General features: G+C 41.2%; 1 protein-coding gene across 2 annotated transcripts in view; it reads right to left on the bottom strand.

The window, feature by feature from the left end:
* Positions 1 to 23,571, bottom strand: part of asic2 (acid-sensing (proton-gated) ion channel 2) — a 212,067-nt gene that overhangs the window by 3,912 nt on the left and 184,584 nt on the right. For both annotated transcript variants that reach the window (XM_077558437.1, XM_077558436.1), the window contains 7 exons: positions 18,852 to 18,979; positions 8,224 to 8,374; positions 8,073 to 8,129; positions 4,726 to 4,879; positions 4,540 to 4,631; positions 4,329 to 4,408; positions 4,191 to 4,259 (listed from right to left, as the gene is read on the bottom strand). In XM_077558437.1, coding sequence (XP_077414563.1) covers positions 4,191 to 4,259; positions 4,329 to 4,408; positions 4,540 to 4,631; positions 4,726 to 4,879; positions 8,073 to 8,129; positions 8,224 to 8,374; positions 18,852 to 18,979 — 731 coding nt within the window. The remainder of the gene's footprint in view (positions 1 to 4,190; positions 4,260 to 4,328; positions 4,409 to 4,539; positions 4,632 to 4,725; positions 4,880 to 8,072; positions 8,130 to 8,223; positions 8,375 to 18,851; positions 18,980 to 23,571) is intronic.

The raw sequence follows: 23,571 nt of genomic DNA, 5'->3' as shown, positions 1-23,571 counted from the left end.
TCCTTAAGCATCGAGTACATCTTCCAAAAGGAAGTTAAACTTCATTTTATTTATCTTATTACGTACATGTACATACTGTGTGTGTGTCTTTCGCTCTCTCTCTCCAACATACGTAGTACAGTACAGTACTGTACGTATTCTTTCCATTTTATTAAAAGTTTTTTTCAGTACAAACCAATGCAGGTTACTTGTACAAGCCTTAAACATACTTATATAAACCTTCAATATACTTATATAGGCTTTAAACATAAATTATAATACAAAATATAGCACTGAAGCAACTTACGAACAAATTCACCTTACGAACGATCGTCCGGAACGTAACTCGTTCGTAAGGTGGGGAGTGTCTGTTTATATATTTTTTTATAACTAAGTGGTTAAGAAAACAGATGGATGGATGGATAACTGAGAGAAAAAAAAAAAAGTTTTGATGTAATTGACGTAGAACAGCATGACTGCAATGAATGAAGACACTGATGCCTTGGCCTTGCAAAAAACAAACAAAAACTCAAACTACGAGCAGCTATAAAGGGCCCTCGCAGCCCGGGCCACTTTGCGCTACTTGCATGTTGGCAGGGTTGGGGAATCCAGGTCCAAAAAGTCAAAACCCTGCCACAGATTGGCTTTAGCCACAGGTGCTTCTATTCAACTGGCAGGTAAACGAGCTTGTCTCCACCTGTTGAGTAGAAGCAACTGTGGCTAAAGCCAAACTGTTTCATGATTTTGACTTTCTGGACCCGGATTCCCCAACCCTGCACATTGGGGTACTGACACAATAGCATTTACATTTTTTGAAAATGGCACAATAAACCTTCACATATGGATTACTGTATTTAGTTTTTTTGCAAGGTTTGATGTGTAGTCATAATTTCATGAGTTTTCAAGCATGTTTAGACCGACCAAATCGGCATCATTTTTCTTGGCAAACAGTGTGCATCCACAGCAACAGCATTCACCAAATAAAAAGTTTTCCTTTTACTTTTCACCATCTTTAGATGAAACACCCACAGATTCAAGTCATTCTGTGGGAGTTCTTTAAAATGTGACCTCTATGATAGGCCAAAAATTGGGCAAAATTTGAAAGTACGTCTAAAATGGCGGACTTCGTGTTGGGTTTCACATATGCCTCCAGGAGACTTTTTTTGTAGGTCTTTGGCTTTTTTTTTTATACGCCTCCAACTTTTTGTAGATCTAAGTGAAAAGTAATACTGCTGCTGTTTTGTTGAAAATATGTAGGGGGCATTACTGAGCTATTTTTGAAAAAGATATCAAAATATTGATTAGTTTGACAGCAGGCTTGATGTGTGTGCATGAGTTTTCATCCATGTTAAGATGTTTAAAATCAGTGTTTTTTTCCCTCCTTTTTTGGAGAACAATGCATTGCCATGGCAATGGAGTTTCACAAAAAAATGACTTTCGTGTTTGAACATCATAAAGACCAAAACACTCTTACAAGCAAATACGATTGTGATCTGTTTAACTTGCAAAGAAAAATATGTAAAAAAATAAATAAAATAAAATTCATGTTTTTCTTTTGCCATTAGGTGGCACTACCAATAGGATGAAAAATATGTTAGATGTTTTCAGGCCTGGACTCTCAACAAATATGTAAAATTCTGAGAAGACAGGATCATCCGGGTAAAGTTACAGCAGTTTTTATTGTCAGGGTGAATCATCAGACTTTGTGGTACTGTCATGGACACGTCCTTTGCCGAAAAGTCGTCTGAGGCATGAGCAACATAATAAGGCTATTCTGACAAATTTTCAACTGGATCTGTGCAAAGGGATCGGATTTTCTTGTCAATTTCTTGTAACCACTTGGTGGCACTATGTGTACAACTGAATATTATCATATAGATGTCTTCAGGCCATGACTATTAATTAGTGTTGTTCCAATACCGTTTTTTGGCCCCCGATACCGATTCTGATACCCAGCCGATACCATACAGATACCAAGTTTGTTTGTTTTTCTCAACATGAAAAAGCTGCCCTGCCATTGGTTCAGAGCATTCAAGGGCCGATAGGATATCTTAGCTCGGCATGCAGTGAACATGTCACACATCAGTGAATGTCGTGCATGAGCAAGACACAAGATTCTGCATCCAAAGTCCTATATTAGCGTCAGAATTAATGGTATCGGCATGTTACTTGTTAGTACTATCGGATACCACTGTTTTAATGCAGTATCGGTATCGGAACAACACTACTATTAATATACATGTCTGGGATTTTTGGGAGTATGTACATGGGAGTTATTAACTCTTTGACTGCCAGACGTTTTCAGAAAAGGGATGCCGTGGGTGCCAGCCGATTTTAAGCATTTTGACTGATCTTTCAAGGTCCACAGAAAATTATGTGTTTGGACTATGGAAACGCACATACTACCAAATGAAAGATTGGACTGTCATCTTTCATCAGAAAAAAAGTTTGTTTCTACCTTATTCCGTTTTTGAGTAATCAACAATAGAAAATGGTTAGTTTCACCTCTGTGTTGAAAAAAACGTCTTTTAACGTCTTTGGCACTCCTCCATAGGATTTTACTAAACGTTATTTAACGTTTTTGGCAGTCAAAGAGTTAAACATTTCCTCCTTTGTGGCAAAGCAAATTTAAAACGGAAAATGTGATGCCCCACACCAGTCATATAGTATTTTGAAAACTCAAGATTTTTTCCCATGTTGTTATTCCAGATCTTGAGATGACACATGCTAAGTTGTAAGTCAATCAGATGAAACACCTAGCAGTACAGGGCAAAAGTATGAACCCTGTAAATGTGCAAAAATTGGACATTCAAAAAAATCATCGCTTACTTCCCGTTTATTTTACCATATGGCTCCAAGAGACTTTTTTTGTAGGTCTTGGGCTCCTTCATATACCTCCAAATTTTTGTAGATCTGGCTAAAAACGTACAAATGGGGTTGCTTCGTCAAAAACTTCTATTATTTTAGTATTAGTATTTTTATTTTATATTTTAATTCGCACAATACACTATAAAATATTGCTCATCTAGTCAAGTGTGCCAAGTTTCATGAGTGTTCATGCATGTTTAGGCCCTCAAAATCAGCATTGTTTTATTGGTCGACAGTACATTGCCACGGCAACAGCCTTTCGCGAAAACTCACAAACATGACATGCTGTAACATCATTAAGGCCGAAACACTCTTCTAAGCAAATATTAGGTAGATCCGGTTAACCCGCTTAGAGAAAAACGTTGAAGATAAAAGCATGTATTTCTTTTTGCCAGTAGACGACGCTACCACTACGATGAAACGTAAGTTCGTAGATGTCTTCAGGCCTGGACTCTCATCAAAAGTGTGAAATCTTGAGAAGATAGGATCATATGGTTCAAGTTAAAACAGCTTTAATTGTCACAGTGCCTCATATTTTGCGGCACCGTATTGGCCACGCCCTTTGCTGAAAAGTCACAATATTCGGTCTGAGGCATGATCAACATCTTAAGGCTTTTCTGACAACTTTTCAACTGGATCCCTTTAACAGGCACGGCTTATCAGATAAAGTAGTTAAAACGAATAATTATATTATTAGTGACAATTATCTTGCCACCACTAGGTGGCGCTATATGTATAGCCAAATACATCATACGTAATATAAATGCCTTCAGGCCGTGACTATTAAGATACATGTGAAGAAAGCTTAGGACTTTTTAGAGTACACGGGTGTTAATAAGCATTTCGTACTTTATGGAGAAGCAAATATGAAAGGCAAAATTTGATGCCCTACAACCAGTTATATAGAATTTCGAAAACTCACTATTTCTTCCCCAGTTGTTGGCCCAGGTCTTGAGATCTCGGGGGCAAAAGTATAACTTCTGTAAATGTGCAAAAATGGGCCCAAATTGGACATTCAAAAAAATCATATCTCACTTCCTGTGCATTTTATGGTATGGCTCCCACTGACTTTTGTTGTTTCAGGGTCCTACACGTGCCTGCCAATTTTTGTAGCCTTTGGTCAAGCATGCCGGTATTGTCTCTTGTTTTTCCACTGTAGGTGGCGCTATAGAGCCTCATATATGATAGTTTGGTGAGTTTTCGAACGTGTTTGATCCCCAAAAATGTTATTCATTTTGGAGAATTAAAAGATGAAAGAATAATAACGTCTAGAGATACAATAGGGAGTCGGGACCTCGCAGCCCTAAAAATCCATCAAAAGTTTAAAAAGGATTTCAAGTTACCACATCCCCTCGGCGACCCTCCTCCTCATCCTCTCGACTCAGGAGCTCCAGTAGTCTGTCCCGCACCACCTGAAAAACACAAGAGTCCAGATGGGCTGATGCGTCTTGCTCTGGTTCCTGGTCGACTGCACGACTGACCTCGTAGGCGTAGTCAAAAAGCTCCAGGATGGTGAGGATGCTGGCCCCGATGAAGAGCCCCATCTGGCCGCCGATGTCACCTGTAGGGGGTGCAATGTGGCACCATAAGTATATTTACAGTTGATAGAATTAGTAGTCTTGTTTTCACGAGTATTTTTTTTATTAGTGTGGATGCCAAATAGCATTCTTCCACATTTCTTCTTCTTATTACCCAGCAGGCCCGCCACCTCGTAGGCTTTCTTCTGCTCAATGGTCTCGTAGTTGAGAGCCTCGAAAAACACATCCAACACCAAAATGTTATCTCTGTAAAAAACAACAACATGGTAAGAAAACCAACGGCGCCTGTGACGTGCCACACCTTGCTAGCATGTGGTGAGATGTGAAAGTGTGAACGTACGCGATGTATCTCTCAGACTTGTTGAATTTCTTCTGCAGGTAGCGTGCCGAAGTCTTGCTGGGTATCTTGACCATGGACAGCTCCTTATTGTAGCGCGTCACGTTGCACGGAGTGCGGCACATGCAGCTGCTGCTCTCCGCTGCAGACAGCTTGGCTAATGACCATGACCATGATGATGATGATGATGATGATGGAGTGGTGACGATGAAGGGCACAGAAGAGGATGTGATCTCACTGTAAATGTAGTCATATAATATTGATATGATATTCTCTGTTGAGTGTTTTTGAGGCTTTTAACAACATTGTACTGTGCTTGCTCACATCCAGTGAAAAGCATGAATCGTACATTAAGCTTCCAATAAGCAAATAAACTGACTGGTTATTAAAAAATAATAATTATAACAACAGAGGGGGAAAATCCAGGTCCAACAAGTAAAATCAGTTTGGATTTAGCCCCTTGTGCTCGCTAGCTAGCTTCCTAGCAGGTAACTGAGCACCAGGAGAGCTAGCTAGGGAGCTCGCTAGCTAGCACAAGGGGCTAAATCCAAACTGTTTTTACTTTCTGGACCTCTGAATAACAACACCCAACCAGTCACTTACCAAATCTACCATCCTCCTTATAAAATTTGACCGACATAACCTACAAACTTTTAAACAACCAACCAAACCACAAACTACCGTACCTTCTTTATCAACCAACATTCCAACACCAATCAACCACACCTTTCGACCTATGAACCAACTGATTACCCAACAAACCTATGTGCCTTGCTAAACAAGTTCTAATCAACCAATCAACAAATTCTAAACTTTTGTCCATCTATCAACCAAGTGAAATTTCAGTCTGCCCAACCAACATCATTTTTTATTATTTTTTTTAAATCAACCAACCAACCTCGAAAAGCCTTTCCGTCTATGCCGAAGACAAATGATTAGTGGTAGAAGCAGTGAAGACACAAAGTAGACCTATCACTCCCATAGACTGCATCAGTCAAAAGTAATCCATTGAGAGCCATGTAATAATACAACTTATAATGCTCATTTAATGAGACTGTTTGTCATGTTGGCTCATCATCTCGGCAGTAATAACGCAACTCGTCTGCATAGGAAGTCATCAAAGTTTCCTCTTAAACTTTCAAGTTGAAAGCAGGGAAGCTTGATGAGCCGAGCAACCTATAATCTCATCTGACAACTTGGAGACAGGTGCTGGTTTTTTTGTGTGTTGAAAATGATTATTTAAAGTAGAGAGGGAAAAAAAGTTTGCAGTCAGAAACGTTCTGACAAATTGGCTTGACCTGATTTGCATGTCGCGATCCAGGCATCAGAGCTGTGGCCCAATTACAAGTGAAGATGAGCCTCCAGCTCGCTATTGACACCTAATGTGGCGTCAAAGTTTGCACCCGGGAAAAGTCTCGATGCCCCTTGGTTACATTCTTCATGTGCCGTAGCTGAATCTATTTACCCAGGACGTTTCTCAGCATTCCAGAGGTTGCTGCAGAGCGTGGGCGGAAAAGTAAAGTTTGACTACAACATTTAACACAGAGGTCTTTTATTTCTTACCCTGCGTGCACTTTTTGTAACGCATTTGTGCTCTCTGGAAAAATCTTCACTTTTACACACAGAGACCCTGTCAAAGTGGCCTTTCACACAGAACCCAGCAAAGACAAATCATTACTACTACTGTTGTGTGCTTTCACACAGCGATGTGGCATCCCCCAATTAGGGGATGTCAACAATTGCTTTAAACAAGGGCAACAAAAGTGAGAGTCCAGCGTGCGTCCTGCCTCTGTTACGGCTCGGATGGCCGGTGCTAAAATTGTTGTCGCTGCCAATTATACAGGACAGCCGTCAGCATTAAAATGAAAAGCTTCTCTTGCTCTCTCAGCTGTTTAAAATGGTGAGTGGTACTATAAAGTGGCTATGCATGATACACGTTCTGTTCACAAATAAATCAATTTACAGAACTTCAGCTGACTGACCGACTGGATGGATGATTCATTTATTGTCAATTTTGCAAAACATTAGCTATATACCCCTAGCAAAGTAATTTCAGCCAATCAGACAGTAGAAGAAAATCCGTTTGGGAAAAGGCACAAAAGCAATCATTCACAAATGGCTTCAATTACGGTAAACGTGACTAAAAGGCAAAACAAAAGCTTAAACACTCCATCAATCAACATTTTAAATCTTACACTGAGAAGTCATTGAGGCAACTGCACGTCAATTGCTAACGTGTTAGCCATGCGTCACCTGAGAGCAGCAAACCGCCGCCACCAGGCTGCCTGTGATTGCTTGCATTTAACCTGGTTACTCTGAACAGGATGTAAACAACAAAAGCAAGATGAACCCAGCAGATTAACTAATTTGCTCCCAAAAATATATAAAAACATTTTAAATATTGCCAAAAACGTATTTATATGTTTTTTTAAATGCATTTTTTATGCTAGAGCATACAGAAGGCTTTGATGCAGCCTCTAACCCAGAAGGTGGGCAATCTCGAGCTTCGAGGGCTGGAGTGCTGCAGGTTTTGGAGGTTTCTCACTTCCAACACAAGCTGATTCCAATCAACAGGATCGTTATCAGGCTTATGCAGATCTTATATCAGCTGTGTTGGAGAAGGGCAACAGCAAAACCTGCAGGACTCCGCACCCTCGATGCCCATCTCTGCTCTAACCTTAAGAGGTCGCTTAAATCAATGGTAGTTATTACAAAAAAATGGCCAGCAGGTGGCAGCAGAGTATAAGAGATCAACCAGGGCCATGTTGCAATAAGCTCTGTCCCCCACTGTTTTAAACAGATTTGTGAATAATGATGAAATTTAGCTATATTCTAATGCTAATTACTGCAAAACTGAAACAGATACAAATATACTTTATTTTCCTGATGAGAGACTCTAATCTTTCTTTTGGTAGGATCCATGTTTTTATAGCAATAGAACACAATATTCTGTGGGCCTTGCAAAGTCCAGTCAAAATCCATTAAAACAGGCGGGAGCGAAGAGAAAATGTTTGGGAGTGAATGAGTAAAATAAATCCGTCTCATCACTCACAGCATTGATAACGGTCTATGATCACACAAAGCTCTTTTTTTTTCCACTTAAACCACATTAAAGGCAACAAACAAGATCAGCATCTTTTTGACTGACCTCACCTGAAGGACTTGGTTTTGACTCGATAGACTTAACTGAAGGATTTGAATATAAGGACTTGACTGAATTGACTATAAGGAAGTCAATGTAAGAATCTTTTCCCTTCAGTCAGTCAGCGTGCTTTGATAAATGTCGGATTTACACACACAATTAAAAAAAAGTTCACAAAATGGCCACATGGTGTGACCACATGACTTACCGAGGGCGGGCTCAGCGCAGTCTTTGTACTGTTCAGGGGTGCAGTATGAGGCATCACCTGTCAGGAAGACCATATTGTGTCACGATGCAGACTTATGTAAGCTTCTAGTCACAGGTAATGCTTTGTTTAGTTTTGGGAGGGGGTCCTATACCAGGCATGTGCACCATCCTGCAGTTGCAGTTCTCCACAATGTAGCGCGTCTCACAGTCGATCCGGCAGGCAGTCACGCTGTACACTTGGAAGAAGCCCGACTCCAGAGCCTTAGACTCGCACTCGCCCCAGGGGGGAGGCAGGAAAGTCAGCTGCAAGGGAGGAAGATAAGAAAATGATGTGCCGTTGAACCTCGGAAACCCAATGATGGTCGCACAACATGAAATTTAAACAAGATTGTTTAGAAAGAGAAGGTGCTTTCCCAGTGATAAGAAGCAAAAAAAAAAGAAGCATAGTAAGTAAAACTGGAAACTGCAAGTTGTCAAAGTTTCCTGGATTGTAAACATGGATGAACACAACATTGTGAATTGAAAGTGTCTATACTTGTTTGGGCTACACCAGTAGTGCGCTGAGCCAAACAATTTCACAGCTGCACAGACACCTGACCAAATAATTCCTCCGGGTTCGACAAAGGGGGCATCACTCCAACACGCTGTGCTCTGACGAACAACAAGAGTAAGGGTCAAACAACTCCGCCTCGGATGTGACGGAAGCTCATGCCGCACCAGGAAGCTGCAACTACATTTCCTGGACCGAGCGAGACGCGACGGTGCCAGGTGAAAGTGGGCCGCCGCTGGCTCGGATTTAAAAGCACGTCTGGAGTGGTAGCGCAAAGCAGAGGCTGGCGCGCCAACATTCCGCTTAAAAAGCAGCCAAGTGCACGGAATGTTGCTGATTGCTGTGCAAGGCTGTGACGGACGATAAGAAAGCAGCCAGTGGAAGAAATGAATGCGGACATCCCAGATGACAATTATAACGTGCTCCTCACTCATCCTCAACCTTTAACTTTCTCCGCATGACTATTAAAATCTTAACTGCTGCTGAGCCCATTTGTCGCTAACCCAAACAGCAGCACATAAACAGCTTCTCAAATAAAGTCAAGTGTGTGTTGTATATGAATTGCATTTTCACTTTTCATAATTTTGGAGATAGTAATTAGCATTCCATCAGATTCACACTTTGTCGCCCCACACTGTTGTATGTCAAAGCTTATGTTCCATGGAGCTACACTACTTTTCATTTCCAGTCTAACTAGACATAAAGTGATCATATTATTCCGAAAAAGTCACTCAGACAGGTGGTCGCTGCACAATGTTGTGTGTCTATTTTGCTGCGTTTTGTATTCACTTTTATTGGATCTAAATTGTAATATACTTCAAATAAGTAGTGATTCTGACATGGTTTTGTGTTCCTCCACATTTACATTCCAGGAAGCAATTGGTCTTCCAGTTTTACTTAAATTATTTGACATTTGGTCGCTACGCAGTGTTGTGTTTCCCTATGTTTACATTCTGGAGCACTACATCACATATTATTTCTTTTGTCGCTTGAAATAAAACATCAATAATATTCCTCAAAAGTGTTAGTAATCACCTGTTGTTCTCCACAACGTTGTGTGCCTTTATGGTAGATGGAGTTATGCATCTTATGTTTTGCCAGTTTTACACGTGTTTCATTTATTACACTTATTCATACAGTATGTGTTCTCTCCACAATGTTGTGTGCTCCTATGTTTACCAATGGTTACCAACTTCACTTTACATAACTAATAGCATAACATAACATAACGATAACGTTGTTTATCCAACAAAGTGTAAACTCTGACCTGTGGTTATTCCACAGTGTTGTGTGTGCCCATGTTTATGTTCTGGGGAGATGTGCCAATTAGTGATGGGAAAATTGAGATTAATCCGGAGTTAATCTAGATTAAAATGCTTCATTTGAATTGTAATTATTTTTTACTGAAATAATGACACTTGCTGATGATAAATTTGTTTTAGGCCAGAATGCACATGAGCAGTCTTATTAACAATATCAATCAAGTCTGTCTGGCATGACGGAAGGCAATGAGACCAAATCCAGGGATGGAGTGACGCAAAAATATTGGCCGTGTCATTTTGATTTAGGCCTGCTGGCCCGGCCCGGCCCGCCCCAACTTTTCACCACACCTGGCTACCACGTAGCTGTGCCATTGATGTTGATTGCTTTGGTTTGCTATCTATATTGCACATTGATTAAGGGTTTGCACTGGCTCCCTCTAAATTATGGGCTGGTCTGTTGACTAAAATTGAGGAAAATGATCATTTTAGCGCTCCAAAAGATGCTGACCCACCAGACATCGACCCTCTATTCCAGATTGCCATCTTTTATTTGAAATAAAACTGTGTTGTACTCCTTTGGGTCCCTGTTGCAGGGTTCTTTCTATGCTCTGCCCCTCCCCCAGGCAATTACACTTAACATGCATTCTGGTAGAGTAGGAATACTGTTAAAAATGATTAAAAAATAAAAAGCTGTGACTCCGCCATGTGGCAGCAGCACAATGCTGTGTGCTTGTTTATGTACCTTGCTTGCTAAAAGCGATGAATGCTGACATCCCGATGCAATTAACACTTCCGTGAAAGGTGCCACTCGGCAATCCTTAACCTTTCCAATCACCTCCGCCGCTAAGCTAATGTTCTCTTTGGGCCCAATTAAAGCGAATTGTGGCTAATTCGCCATCTGATTAATTCGGTGTAATGGCATGTGAGCCGATTGCAGGCCGTCTAATAAGCAGCAAAAGCCTTGGCGCAGCTCGCCGTTGTCTTCATCAATATTTCACTCCGGCACCAAGGCGGGGAGGTAGTGTTGGGGAGCTTAAAGGAGGCTGTACAGTTCACTCGGCAAATTGTGGGGAAAGGCTGTTTTGTTTTAGCATCACGCACTTGAACTTCACAGTGCAGGCACAACGCAATAAAAGTGTGCCTTCACTTTTATCGAGTTGTGCCATGAAATAGAAGGACTCTGGTCAGATTTCGGGGGCCTTTGAGACGGCAGTTACAAGTGCCCAGTCAAACTTAGGGTCTAAGGAAATAAATATCTGCAAATTTTATACTTGATATGCATATATTGTACCATTTTCACTCAACAGTTAATTTTAACATACTGTACACTACTAACAACATATTTGATGTTCTATACAATTCTATTGTACCATTTTTGCATCGTATTTAATGTTATACTGTACTGCTAAATACAAACCAATAATCTAAAGTACCCATATTTACATCACATTTAATATTCTATACCACATTAATTTACATAATAACTTTACTCTATTATTGTAGAATTTCATGTGTAATGATCCATATACAACGCTACTTACCATAGTCGCAACCTTTGTAATGCTCTATACAACTCACTAATGTTCCATACAATGTCTATACAAGTCTAATGTACCGTTTGCATCAAATGTAATGTTCTACTGTATGTGACACTGTCGTTTGATAATTAAATAATGCTCTATGTAAATGTAGTGTGGAAAGTTTCTTTGCAACGGGGAAAAGGCCCATTGATGAGATAACACAAGCGCCTATGACCAAGAAGGAAAAAAAAGGTGCATGCATGTTAGCGCGTTTAAGGATAAAAACGTGGCTTTGCGTTTATTGTTATATCTACAAAAAAAAAACTGTTTTTGTGTTGCATGCATTATTCATGACAAGCCTTCATGGGAAGCGTTACCATAGTGACCATATTAAAGCGTTGTTGTTACCCTTTTTTGTGGTGATTGTGCTGCTGGTACAATTCCCCCCGTCCCCCGCCCCACAACCCTCAAACGGGGTTGCCGGTCCGAGAACATTGAAGACTTTGGGAACCACTGTTCTATACCACACAATTTAACTTTTATTCTATTAACGTACATTTTAGCATCATATGAAATGATCTTTACATTATCATATTTTCTTGTGACGCACCGAATATTCCGCTACCGAAAATATTCGGACGAAATTTTCGGCATTCAGCCAAAATAAAATGAAAGCCGAAAGAATGTGGCCGAAATAGTATGTTGTGGTGACGCAAGCAAAAAAAATCGCTGCTCTTGTGTTGAGTGTCCCCTCGCTTCTCGCTGGCTTTCCACCGTACAAGTTTGTACCGGTCGGTCGCAGCAGCTCCAGGGATCATCGCGCACACCGGAGGAGAGGGGCGTCGACTCGTTTGGTGTACAACATTTAAGCGGGTCGAAAAAAGACAGACCTGCTGTGTACTGCAGTACAGGTGAGCCACTCTTTCCTCTGCAGCGCCCCTCAAACACTTCCACTTTTTCACCGGCATTCCGGTGGCCGTGCTAAAAACTTTAGCTAATGCTAGCACTATTCTTATCAACAGTTTTAAACACGGAAACACTTACCGCTATCTCCGGGTGGCTACACACTTGTACAGGACGCTGTGTGTGACTTTGCAGTCCGTTCCCGAAGCCGATTAGCTGGTGCGAACAAATGTATTTAATTTATTTTTCAACGTTAGTGGATATATGAATGTGCGGATTTTAAGTGAGCCGCACCTTGTCCCGCCGCACGCATCCGTGCTTGCCTGTGCGAACTACATTGACTATGAAGTGCAATCGCACGGCCAGAAAATACTCAACCCTTATTTGATGTTTAATGTACTATTAGCCAACATGTCTGCAGTGTGGGCACATTTCAATTTAAATTGTGCTTGGTTAAAATGCCAATGCTAAATAAATATTTTATAATAATATTATAGTTTTAATTAATTATCGTCCGTCCGTCTTCTTCCGCTTATCCGGGGTCGGGTCGCGGGGGCAGCAGCTTTAGCAGGAAAGCCCAGACTTCCCTCTCCCCAGCCACTTCAGCCAGCTCATCCGACGGGACCCCAAGGCGTTCCCAGGACAGCCGAGAGACATAGTCTCTACAGCGTGTCCTGGGTCGTCCCCGGGGCCTCCCGCCGGTAGGACATGCCCGGAACACCTCCCCAGGGAGGCGTCCAGGAGGCATCCGAACCAGATGCCCGAGCCACCTCAACTGGTTCCTCTCAACGTGGAGGAGCAGCGACTCGACGCTGAGTCCCCTTTCGGTCACAACCCACAGCTCGTGACCATAGGTGAGGGCAGGAACGTAGATCGACCGGTAAATCGAGAGCTTTGCCTTTCGGCTCAGCTCCTTCTCCACCACAATGGACCGATACAGCGTCCGCATCACTGCAGACGCTGCACCGATCCGCCTGTCGATCTCCCGCTCTAACCTACCCTCACTCGTGAACAAGACCCCAAGATACTTGAACTCCTCCACTTGGGGCAGGACCTCCTCCCCGACCCGGAGAGGACACTCCACCCTTTTCCGACTGAGGACCATGGTCTCGGATTTGGAGGTGCTGATCCTCATCCCAACCGCTTCACACTCGGCTGCGAACCGCTCCAGTGAGAGCTGGAGGTCACGGCTTGAAGAAGCCAACAGCACCACATCATCTGCAAAAAGCAGAGATGCAATGCTGAGGCCACAAAACCGGACCCCCTCAACGCCTCGGCTACGCCTAGAAATTCTGTCCATAAAAGTTATGAACAGAATCGGTGACAAATAATTAATTATAATAAATGCAATGATAGACTGAGATGGTTTGGACATATCCAGAGGAGAGATAGTGAGTATAGTGGCAGAAGGATGCTGAGTTTCCAAATGCCAGGCAGGAGGTGAAGAGGAAGACCAAAGAGGAGGTTTATAGATGTAGTTAAAGAAGACATGAAGGTAGTTGGTGTGAGAGCAGAGGATGCAGAGGACAGGGTTAGATGGAGGCAACTGATTCGCTGTGGCGACCCTTGAAGGGAAAAGCCAAAAGGAAAAGAAGAAATGCAGTGATAGTAAAAATTGGCATAATTTTTTTTCGGGCTTTCGATTTCCGGCCAAGCATTTTTCATTTCCGGTTTTTGGTTTCGGCCAAACATTTTCATTTTGGTGCATCCCTAATAGTTTCAACATATGTAATGTTCTAGACAACTCAAATGTTCAATATTTACATAATATTTAATGGCTATACAAATCTAATGTACTGTATTTGCCTTAATGTTTCATGCAACTGTACTAAAATATTTACATTGTATTTAACACAATGTGTATCTCTAATATACCAATTACAAATGTTATGATCTATCATATTTAATGTTGTATATAACTCAAGTAATGGTTATTATGCTTGAAAGTGTTTGAGAAGAAGGATGGACCCAGCAGACAACTTGATGACGTTTGCGTTCTGTAATAATTAACGAGAGGATCTAAATTTATTGCTTTTTTTCCCCGCCTCCTCAGTGCGTGTGCTCGCCTCGATGCCAGTAACGAGCAACAAGAGCTCCGTCTTCAGTCTGCCAGTCAGAAAAGTGGGATGACGGCCGGGCGCCTGGAGGCTCATTAGTCAACGCTAAGATGCTAAGCTAATACTTTTTTGTATGACATGCAGTGTGTCGGACGGCTGTATTTTTGTCGTGTCATAAATTCGACCGGCCTCGATGCAATATAAACAATTACTTGCAACGGTCTGACTCCAGAAGGCATTTTGTGATAACTTCAAAGACTTCAAAGTGTCCATTCTGGAGGTCAAATATGACCCGTCCTGCCTTCTTAGCAGAGAATATGATTACAACACTCAGACAAGGACGAAGGGATCAAGTTTATAACAAAATGTGGAAGAAAATGGCAAAAATGTCAACACTGAACTCAAAAAGGTAGACAGTTGTAAAATCAAGGGTGCGCAAACTTGAAAATTGTCATGTTTACTTTCAGTCTTGTTTACTCCCTGTCATGTTTTCCCCTTGTCTTGTCATTTCCTGTTTTATTGTGAAAAGTCTGACTCCTCTCGTTTCTGGTCACTTTCCCTTCCTCGTGTGGTGTCTGTGTCTACCCTGATTGTGTCCACCTGTGTCCCCATCACCCTCATGTGTCATCCAATCAGTGCCCTCAGCCAGGTGTGTCTTGTCATGTCATTAGTGTTGTTGTATTTAGTCGGTTGTCTCCCCCCTGTCTGTGTCAGTTCATTTTTGCTGTTGCCACGTTCGTAAGTCTTTCGCCACGTCACGCTGACCTCTTTGCCTTATCCGGATCCATGTCATGTTGTTAGTCTCGCCTTAGTTGTTTTTTCATGTTTTGCTTCAGGTTTTGTTAGTTCCATTTGTTTTGTACTTTGAAGTTAGCTTTTTTTTTATTTGAAATTAAAACCTCTTTGTCAATAGAAATTAAATCCCTTTATTTTTTTTTGGACTACACCTCTGCCTCCTTGCTCTGCCTTCCCGCATCTGGGTCCTAAAGCCCCCCGTTTTGACAAAAATTTAATTTTAAAAGACATCGTTGGGTCACGTAATTTGTAAAATTAGGTTAAAAAAAAAAGGTAAGTGTGCATATATAAAACATTATTGAATTATTTCTTAATTATTCTTAAAATTAAACCTATATAATAATTATTTAATTAAAAAATGAACAAAAAATAATGGTATTCTAATCAACCATTTTTAGCAAGCGGCTAAACTAATGTAGCACATTTATATTTCAGCATCCTTGATTTCATTCATTTTAAAAATGAAGAACTTTTTGCAGAATATGAGGTAGGGTTTCAACCAAGGTTAAGGTTTTCAAAATAAGGTTACTTGTTTCAAACTACGGTTTCAGACCTGGGTAAGGGTTAAAGGGTTTCAAGCCAAGTTCCAATTTTCAAACCCAAATTTGTCTTTCAAAGAAGGCTTGGGATCTCAATTTAAGGTTTCAATTCAGGGTTTGGATTTCAAATTGGGGTTTCAAGCCAGTGTGAGGATTTCAAATGAGGGTTTTAAGTCTGAGTTAAGTCGGGTATAATTCTAGGTTAGGGCTTCAAGTCTGTGTTAATGTTTAAAATTACAGACTTGGGTTAAGGCCATGTAAGTTACGCCCAGTTCACACTGACTGCGGTGCGGACTCGGAGCGGAATGCAAATTCACACAGAGTGCGTTACGTGAGCTGTACGTGTCCGGAAATCTGCACCCACGAGACCACAAGAACACGGGGGTTCATGCTGGAGAGTTGAGTTCAAGCGATAACAACCGTGTATATAGAGCGCTACTACACTACTAACTATTCTAACAATAGCCACGCTTGTCTGTCGTTCACATCGATATGCTTTTTGGACATTATTTCTGGGACTTCTACCATGGATCTTCTACCATGGGTAACACAGTCAGTGTGAACTGGGTGTTAGGGTTTCAAGTGAGGATCGGGGCTTCACATTTGGGTTTTAAGTCTGGACCGGGAATTCAAACTTGGGTTGGGGTTTCAAGCCTCAAGTAGGGTTGGGTGTCAAGGCTGGGATTGGGTTATAAATTTTGGTTTCAAATCTAGGACAGAATTTCAAAGTGGGGTTTCAAGACAGGGTTAAAGTTTCAAGTAGGGGTGTTCCATATCATACCTTCTACGATATTACCGGTGTATTTTTCTGGGAGATAATTTTTTGGGGAAATATTACAAAACATTTGGACATACCTAAATCGTTCGCTAAAAACAATGTTGGAGCGTGTGAGCCAGTTCTCACGCGTCTTCAGCAAAGTAGGAGTGAGCTACATTTGTCGTGTGGTGGCTGTTCCGTTACAAGCAATGCATACATGCAAAATCGGTTACAAATTGTGCAGGAAAACTGTTGCTGTTAATGTTAAGAGGATGCACACGCTAAAGACACGCGAGGAGGACATGGAAACAGCTCGTGTTGTTTAGTGTAAACAAAAGTTCATTACTGGAGCACTCTTGATTAGAAGCACTCCTTAGGGAAAAAAAAAGCAGATGGTGGTGGTTGAATAATACTGAAGCGGTCGCGTATTATTTGGCCGAGATAAACAGTGTTTATTTTACCATGACCGGTAACTCGCCATCTAGTTGACGTGAGTTTGTGATGTTAACCGGCCGCTAAGCTAACATGCTCTCGACGAGACGGTGTGCTCGTTGCTGTCACGCAGCTGCATAAACATGCACATTTGTGTTATTCATACCGGCTAGTAATGTCTACAAGCAATCACGACATTTTCTTGTTCCTCTGATCATTGACCAATCAGAGACATTCACAGCAAAATAACGCTCACAGGAGGGTTGCCGGTTTCGGCAAAATAACCACTGCCTAAACAATCGCAGGGGAAAACATTTTTCTCAACAATACACTTGCCTGCGATGTACTGTACAAAGCATGACGCCACAAACTGGCTGCTACGGTGAATCCCCCCCCACCTCTAAACACAAAGATCAACTACACTGTCGCGGTGTGCGGGTGGTAGTGGACCTAAATGCAGGAAGGCAGAGCGAGGAGGCAGGTGTGCTCACAAAGTGGTTGTTTAATTAAACAAAAAGCAAACAACGTACAAAACCAGATACAAAGTACAAACCAAAACTGGGAATAAACTCACAGGTATCAAACTAAGTCCCCGTCGACACGAAAGCCAGATTCAATGTACAGTTTCTTACCGTTTAGGCCGTTCGACCACACAAAACCGATCACTTTTGAAACCGGGCTCCTGAGTGGAAAGATTTCAAAACGCGCCCCGTACGCGTCCGTCTGGACACCATATGCAAGATGACGCGCTGTCGCAGATTGATGACGTATGCGCCAATTCTCACGTGACTGCGCGCGAACCGTCAGTCTGTCAACAACAATGGCGGCTAGCCGTGTCGTAGTGGTTTTGCTCAGCCTCCTTAGCTTGCTTATGCTTTTGCAGCAAAATATTTTGCTTCTTTATTCCCACGTTCGACAAGCGGTGTTGTACTCGAATCACCCGCCATCGCCACTTCTCCTGTGTTCGTCTTTTTCATGTTGTTTTCAATACATGCCAAGCCATGTTTGTTCTGTAGATTGCAATAAAGTTAGGGGGAAAAAGTGTGTGTCTTCTTTGCTGATTCTTCTTCTACGCTTTCCTTTAACTCCCTGTGGCTGCGCTACAGCGCCACTCCAGACTTGGCATATACATTACAGCCATTAAACATCCTCAGCGTCTTTTTTTGGACACACGCAAGTCTTGAAATGCTTCTGTGTGTGCGAGATTTGTTTGAGGAACGAAGCCGGCTTTGCTTTCGTCTGGACGGGGCCTAAAACAGGCAGGACACACAGGAGCTGTAAACCGGGTGCGACACAGACAATGACTCGACAAGGACTGAAAGAAAGCAGGGAACTAAATACACACAGTAACGAGATAACGAGAGACACCTGGAGGTGATAAAACCTGATGAGACATTGACAAAGGGAGACACACAAGGAAAACATGACCAATAAAACAAACCAAAACGCAACAACTTTGAAATATAGTGATATACTTTTTAGGCCATATTACCCACCCCTAGTTTCAAATTAGATTTTCAAACCAGGAATATGGTTCCAATTAGAGTTTGAAGCTATTGTTAGATTTTGTTTTAAGTCTGGGTTGGGGTTACAAGTTAGGGTTTCAAATTTGAGTGGGAAGTCAGTTTTAGGGCATAAATCATCAGACAGAGGGAACATTTTGTCACACTGTTCCCTTCTGTCTGTGACGGTCTACTGTCTACTTAGCGACCAACCCCCGCCCCATCCCCCCATTCCTCCCAACACACACGCACACGCAACAGAAAAAGTGCAAAAGAAACAGCTTTTTGTACGTCCATGGTAAGCTGGGACGGTGTAAAACATTGTAACAGCTCACTTTAGTGCACTTAGGTGCCTCAATGACAACGTTGTGGAAACAGACGACGCCTTGCGTAAACAATACCTGCTTTTAGAGCATGTGTTCCAGTATTTGAAGGTTGCGTAAGGGCATCAATGAAAACTCACCCTCTGTTCCTGCGTGGCCACGAAGGTCTGGAAGCCGGGCGCTACGCCGAAGCCCAGCTCGTGGACAAAGGGGGGCTCGGCTTGGCTGTGGATCTGGACTCGGATCCCTGCCTCGAACGCTGTGTCCTCTGCAAAGAAATGCACAAGTGTTGGAATGGAGACAGCAAATGGGGGAAAACAGATATTTGTTTGGAATAGTTGTGGGTCAGGAAGAATAATGATCACCAAACAAAAAGTTCTGGTGCTCCTTTGAGAACCAGACCAACATTTTTATGGGGTTACGAGTCTGTTTGTTTACAATCAGGAACAACACAACAGATGGGGCAAAGCATCCATTTGATCCGTTTTTAACAGTAGTTTGCTTGTAGAACAATGTGGAGCTTCAATAAAAAGATTCCGTCCGTCCTTTGTGAGTGTGTTTGAAGGCAATCAGGAATAGTAACAACCGAGGACATATCATTGATTTCTAATTATTACAGTTCCATTTTGGTACAAGGAAAGTTTTCATGACAAAAATGGCTCCTTTCTTTTGTCTTGTGAATCTCCAAAGTGCGAGGGTGATGTCTCGAAATCCCACTGACTTCTTCTCTACAGTGGTAAACTTTTGGTTACTTTCTGTTAATATCAGTTGTGGATTGACTCGATTGAACCTTCATATCAAAGCGTTATCATCCGCTATATAGTCTTAAGATACACAAGCAAGGAGGGAAAGGTGACCTTACCATTGTTAAAACATTCCTTAAACCAGGAATTTTCCACCACCCTATATGAAACCTGAGACGTGGAGGGTCACCCCCTCTCAACTCTTCCAAGCTGGACCTAACTTGCGTTTCCCGCCATTTTTTTCCTTCCTTCCATTTTTGGTGGAAGGAATATTAGAAACATCACTTCACTTTTTCTCTTCCCCACCCCCCTTTTTTTCTTGGTTGCATGACCCCAGTCATTGCCACGTGACGCCAACAACGCTTTCTCGTCTCTGCCAGGCTGAAGGCCGACTCAGGTTTGGCCTCACAGGTATGCTCCTCGAAAGCCAGCAGAACAGACTCTGGGAGGATTGCAAACTGTAATTCCGATGGGCTGCAAGAACAATTTTTGTTTCGATGAACTCCCTCCTGGCTGAACAGTTTTTTCCCCATCTCTTCTTCAACTGGCCCGCTTGCCTGAGAGCTGAAAGATATTATAACATTTTTAATACCTAATTTCATATATCAACTATTGTTACACATTATTAACATTTTAATTCTTTATATTAACCTTGTCGAAATGTTTTGTGTCCTGTGCAGAGCAGATGGTGTTGATTTCGGTATAATCTGACCTAAACTGGGTCATACTATTTAGTCTAAAAAAGTTCCTTCTAAGCGCTTTGTGCGAAAACACATTTGGTCCTTGAGAACAGAATCTGTTTTGAACGCCCACATCTGACTCTGTTTTCGCCATCGCTCACGGAAAAGTACCAGAGAGTATGTTTTGTCTACAAATGAAAGAGAGGAGGTCTTTTTAACTATAAGAAATCGTTGTGCACGCGGAAGAGCCTCATTTGACGCTCTGAATCCCACGATGTTTAAGTGATGATAGAGGCTGTTATTTGTCCAGAGATTCTCTGTTTTTTATTAAATCATTTTTGCAAAGGTGTATTTTTCTTACATTAAATCTATCTTCATTTTTGGAACACGCAAAGAGGACAAAATTCCGATATTCCTCTTCAGAGCCTCAAATCAGACCCAAAATCAAACCATTTGTAAAATGCAACTTTGCAGATTTTACAAATTGCTGCTTCCAATCGGATACAGTGGTTTAAGACTGTTCCTCTTTAGTTGATTTTTCTTATTCTTAATATTCCTCTTTGTTTATTTTAACCTTCTAAGTTCTTACTTGTCCCATTCCTATCACCGTAGTTAGCGTTTTGCTTTTTGGAGTTTCCAAGTAGATTAAAGAATAAACATGCACATAAGTGTGTGTTTTAACAACTTATATTAACCTCTAAACTGAAAAACAAACTCATAAACTATTAAAATGTAGCATTCTTCACTTTAATGACTGCTTTACCAAGGTTATCATCTGTTATCCTGATAAACTATCTGAAAACTGATGTGGTGCTCCGAAAGGTGAGCTCGAGTTTAATGGAAATATTAAACTCAAGTAAATCAATTATTTAATGTAATAATTAATGGACCCAATTTGCGCTATAAAGAGGTTTGATGAAAGACCTTGAAAACAGACACACACACACATGCACACACACGCGCGCACACACACAATAACATTTACGATAAAAGAGCGAGTGAGTGAATGTTTCCACGTAGAAATCGATAACATCACGGCAACGTCACGTGCGCTCGTGTTTCTAGGATACATTTAATCAAGCCCTCCCATTAAACTAGCAGCACACACTCATCAGCCTGTCACTGTGGCCATGGCGACAGCTCAGATGCAATAAACGCCGACCGTCTTTGTTTTTGCCGGCCAGCAGGGAGCAGGGAGAAAAAAATTCCATTAATTATGAAAACAGAAATGATGTATCTGATGCAGTTAGGTTTTTCAGATGACAAAGACCAAAAAAGAAAAGAAAAATGAAAAAAACCTTCCATAAAATGTGTAGCTGTGTGACAAGGTGACAATGTGACCGTCTTTGATAGTGAGGTACCTCGTGCATGTGGTGTCTGAAATCCCAAAACGACAATAATGCTCTTGACCTAACAATGGCAAAGATCATTTTTAATCCCATGAAGCCTCAAGTAGGTGATCAGGTGACACATTCAATCGTTGAATTGGGCCTGTGTGGAGATTTCAACAAAATCAATTCAATTCTTGACCTGACCCAAGTGAAGTACTTCAATGATTCACGTCCTTCAAAATCAATAAGCTCCTCGTTCTTTTCAAGACAATCAATTTTGTCATTTTAAAGTGATGAAGTAGCATCAGTTTGAGCTCAACGTCAATTAATTATTTTTTGCATTAAAGATAAACATGAACATATTGAAGTTTTGAAAAAGGGCTACCTTTCTTATCTTACACTAAAACAAAAAAAAATGCATGAGATTATAATCAATATGATAGAAAAAAGTGCAAAGATATATATTTCTCAGGCTTAGGGTTTCAAACAAGTGTTCAGGTTTCAAAGTGGAGCTTCAATCAGGACGCCGATAAAAAACAGCAGACAAGCTTAAAAGCTCACTAACTAATAAATAATACACTTGTACACTTTGAGTTGCCAGTGAAGTACTTGAGTCATTCAGTGTCTGACAACCTTCAAAACCAGAGTTCTTGACATCCATTTTGATGCATTTGCTTCAGCTGCAATGAGCTGGGAAAAGCCACACCCGCACGCGCACGCACACCTTCGGCATTGTAAATGAAGGACCTGAGTCATTCTTCAAGCGTTTTCATCATTTTAAAGCTCACCTTGTTTGTGTTCTTCTTTACGGCCTTTTGTCTTCTTGGCACTTTCGCGCCCACGCATGTAAATTAGCTGCGACCCTGATGATAACGCGTTAGTGGGTCCTTGCATGCAAAAAGACTCGTAAAGAGAGAAAAAAAAAAACGCCTTAGATACAAAGCCTCACTCGTAAAAGTCACGACACAAGTGAAGGACGACCGTACAATATACAATTACATATAGTACAGTATATGTTTAGGCTGCGTTAAAATGGATGGCAAATGGGGAATATCCCGATTGGTCAGGCTTCAAAGCAGTATTGTAATAAACAACTATTTCAATAACTGATTAATCAGGTTTTTGGGGGGGGGGGGATTAACAAAAAAATCCACCACTTTTATTAAACAACACAACATTATTTCAAACAAATTGACAGTGCAGAAAATGCACATACAAAAATTAATCATGATTCAATTCAGTTACTGGTTTGAGGCAAAACGCTGATCATATATTTTCAAAGGAAATCAAATGTTTGAGTTTGACTCAATGTAAAGATAATCAATATGCTTTGGTGGAGGATGACAGAAATCGGAGCATATTTACTGTTGAGAAGCTGAAATTTTGAGCATCAAATTGTAAAAAAGGTATCTAAATGATTATTCCATTATCAAAAACCATTTGGTAATCGGTTAGTTTATCATTCATCATTTTATTGATCATCATAACTTTAAAGTGTTCCAAGTCCAGGGAAAGGGTTTCAAATTAGGCTTAAAAGATAGTGTGAGGGTTTCAAGCCTGGGTTAGGGTTTCAAACTACACTTTCAAGTTTGTTTTAGCTTTTTAAATAAGAGTTTCAAGGCAGGGTTAGGGTTTGTGACAGGGTTTGGGTCGAACTTGGGAATCAAGCCAGGGTTAGGGTTTCAAAGTGGAGTTTGAAACCTGGGTTGGGGATCCAAATTAGGGTTTAATGCCTCGGTTAAGATTGCAAATTTGGGTTTGAAAGCTTTTTTTTTTTTTTTAGGGTTTCAAGTCGTTAACAGCCTCAAGCAAAAGTTGAACTTTTTTTTGTTTTTTTTGTTAGAGTTTTAAGTTATTTAAAGTTTATAAATTTTGCATGGTTTCAAGACAAATATGATGTTTGAAATTAGGGCTTGAAGACTGGGTTAGGGTTTCAAGTTACAGTGTCAAGCCTGTTTTAGAGAATCAAACAAGCGTTAGGGTTTTAAATATGCTTGTGTTGGCGTTGCAACTTGCTAGAACTTGGCTTTCAAATTTGGATTTCAATCCAGGTTTAGGGATTCAAGCCAGAATGATGGTTTCAAAGCAGAGATTCAAGTCGAAGTT

Source organism: Vanacampus margaritifer, chromosome 2 (genome assembly GCF_051991255.1).
Source record: "Vanacampus margaritifer isolate UIUO_Vmar chromosome 2, RoL_Vmar_1.0, whole genome shotgun sequence".
NCBI lineage: Eukaryota > Metazoa > Chordata > Actinopteri > Syngnathiformes > Syngnathidae > Vanacampus > Vanacampus margaritifer.
Note: the sequence above shows the minus strand (reverse complement) of the source record. Positions and strands in the feature narration are given on the sequence as shown.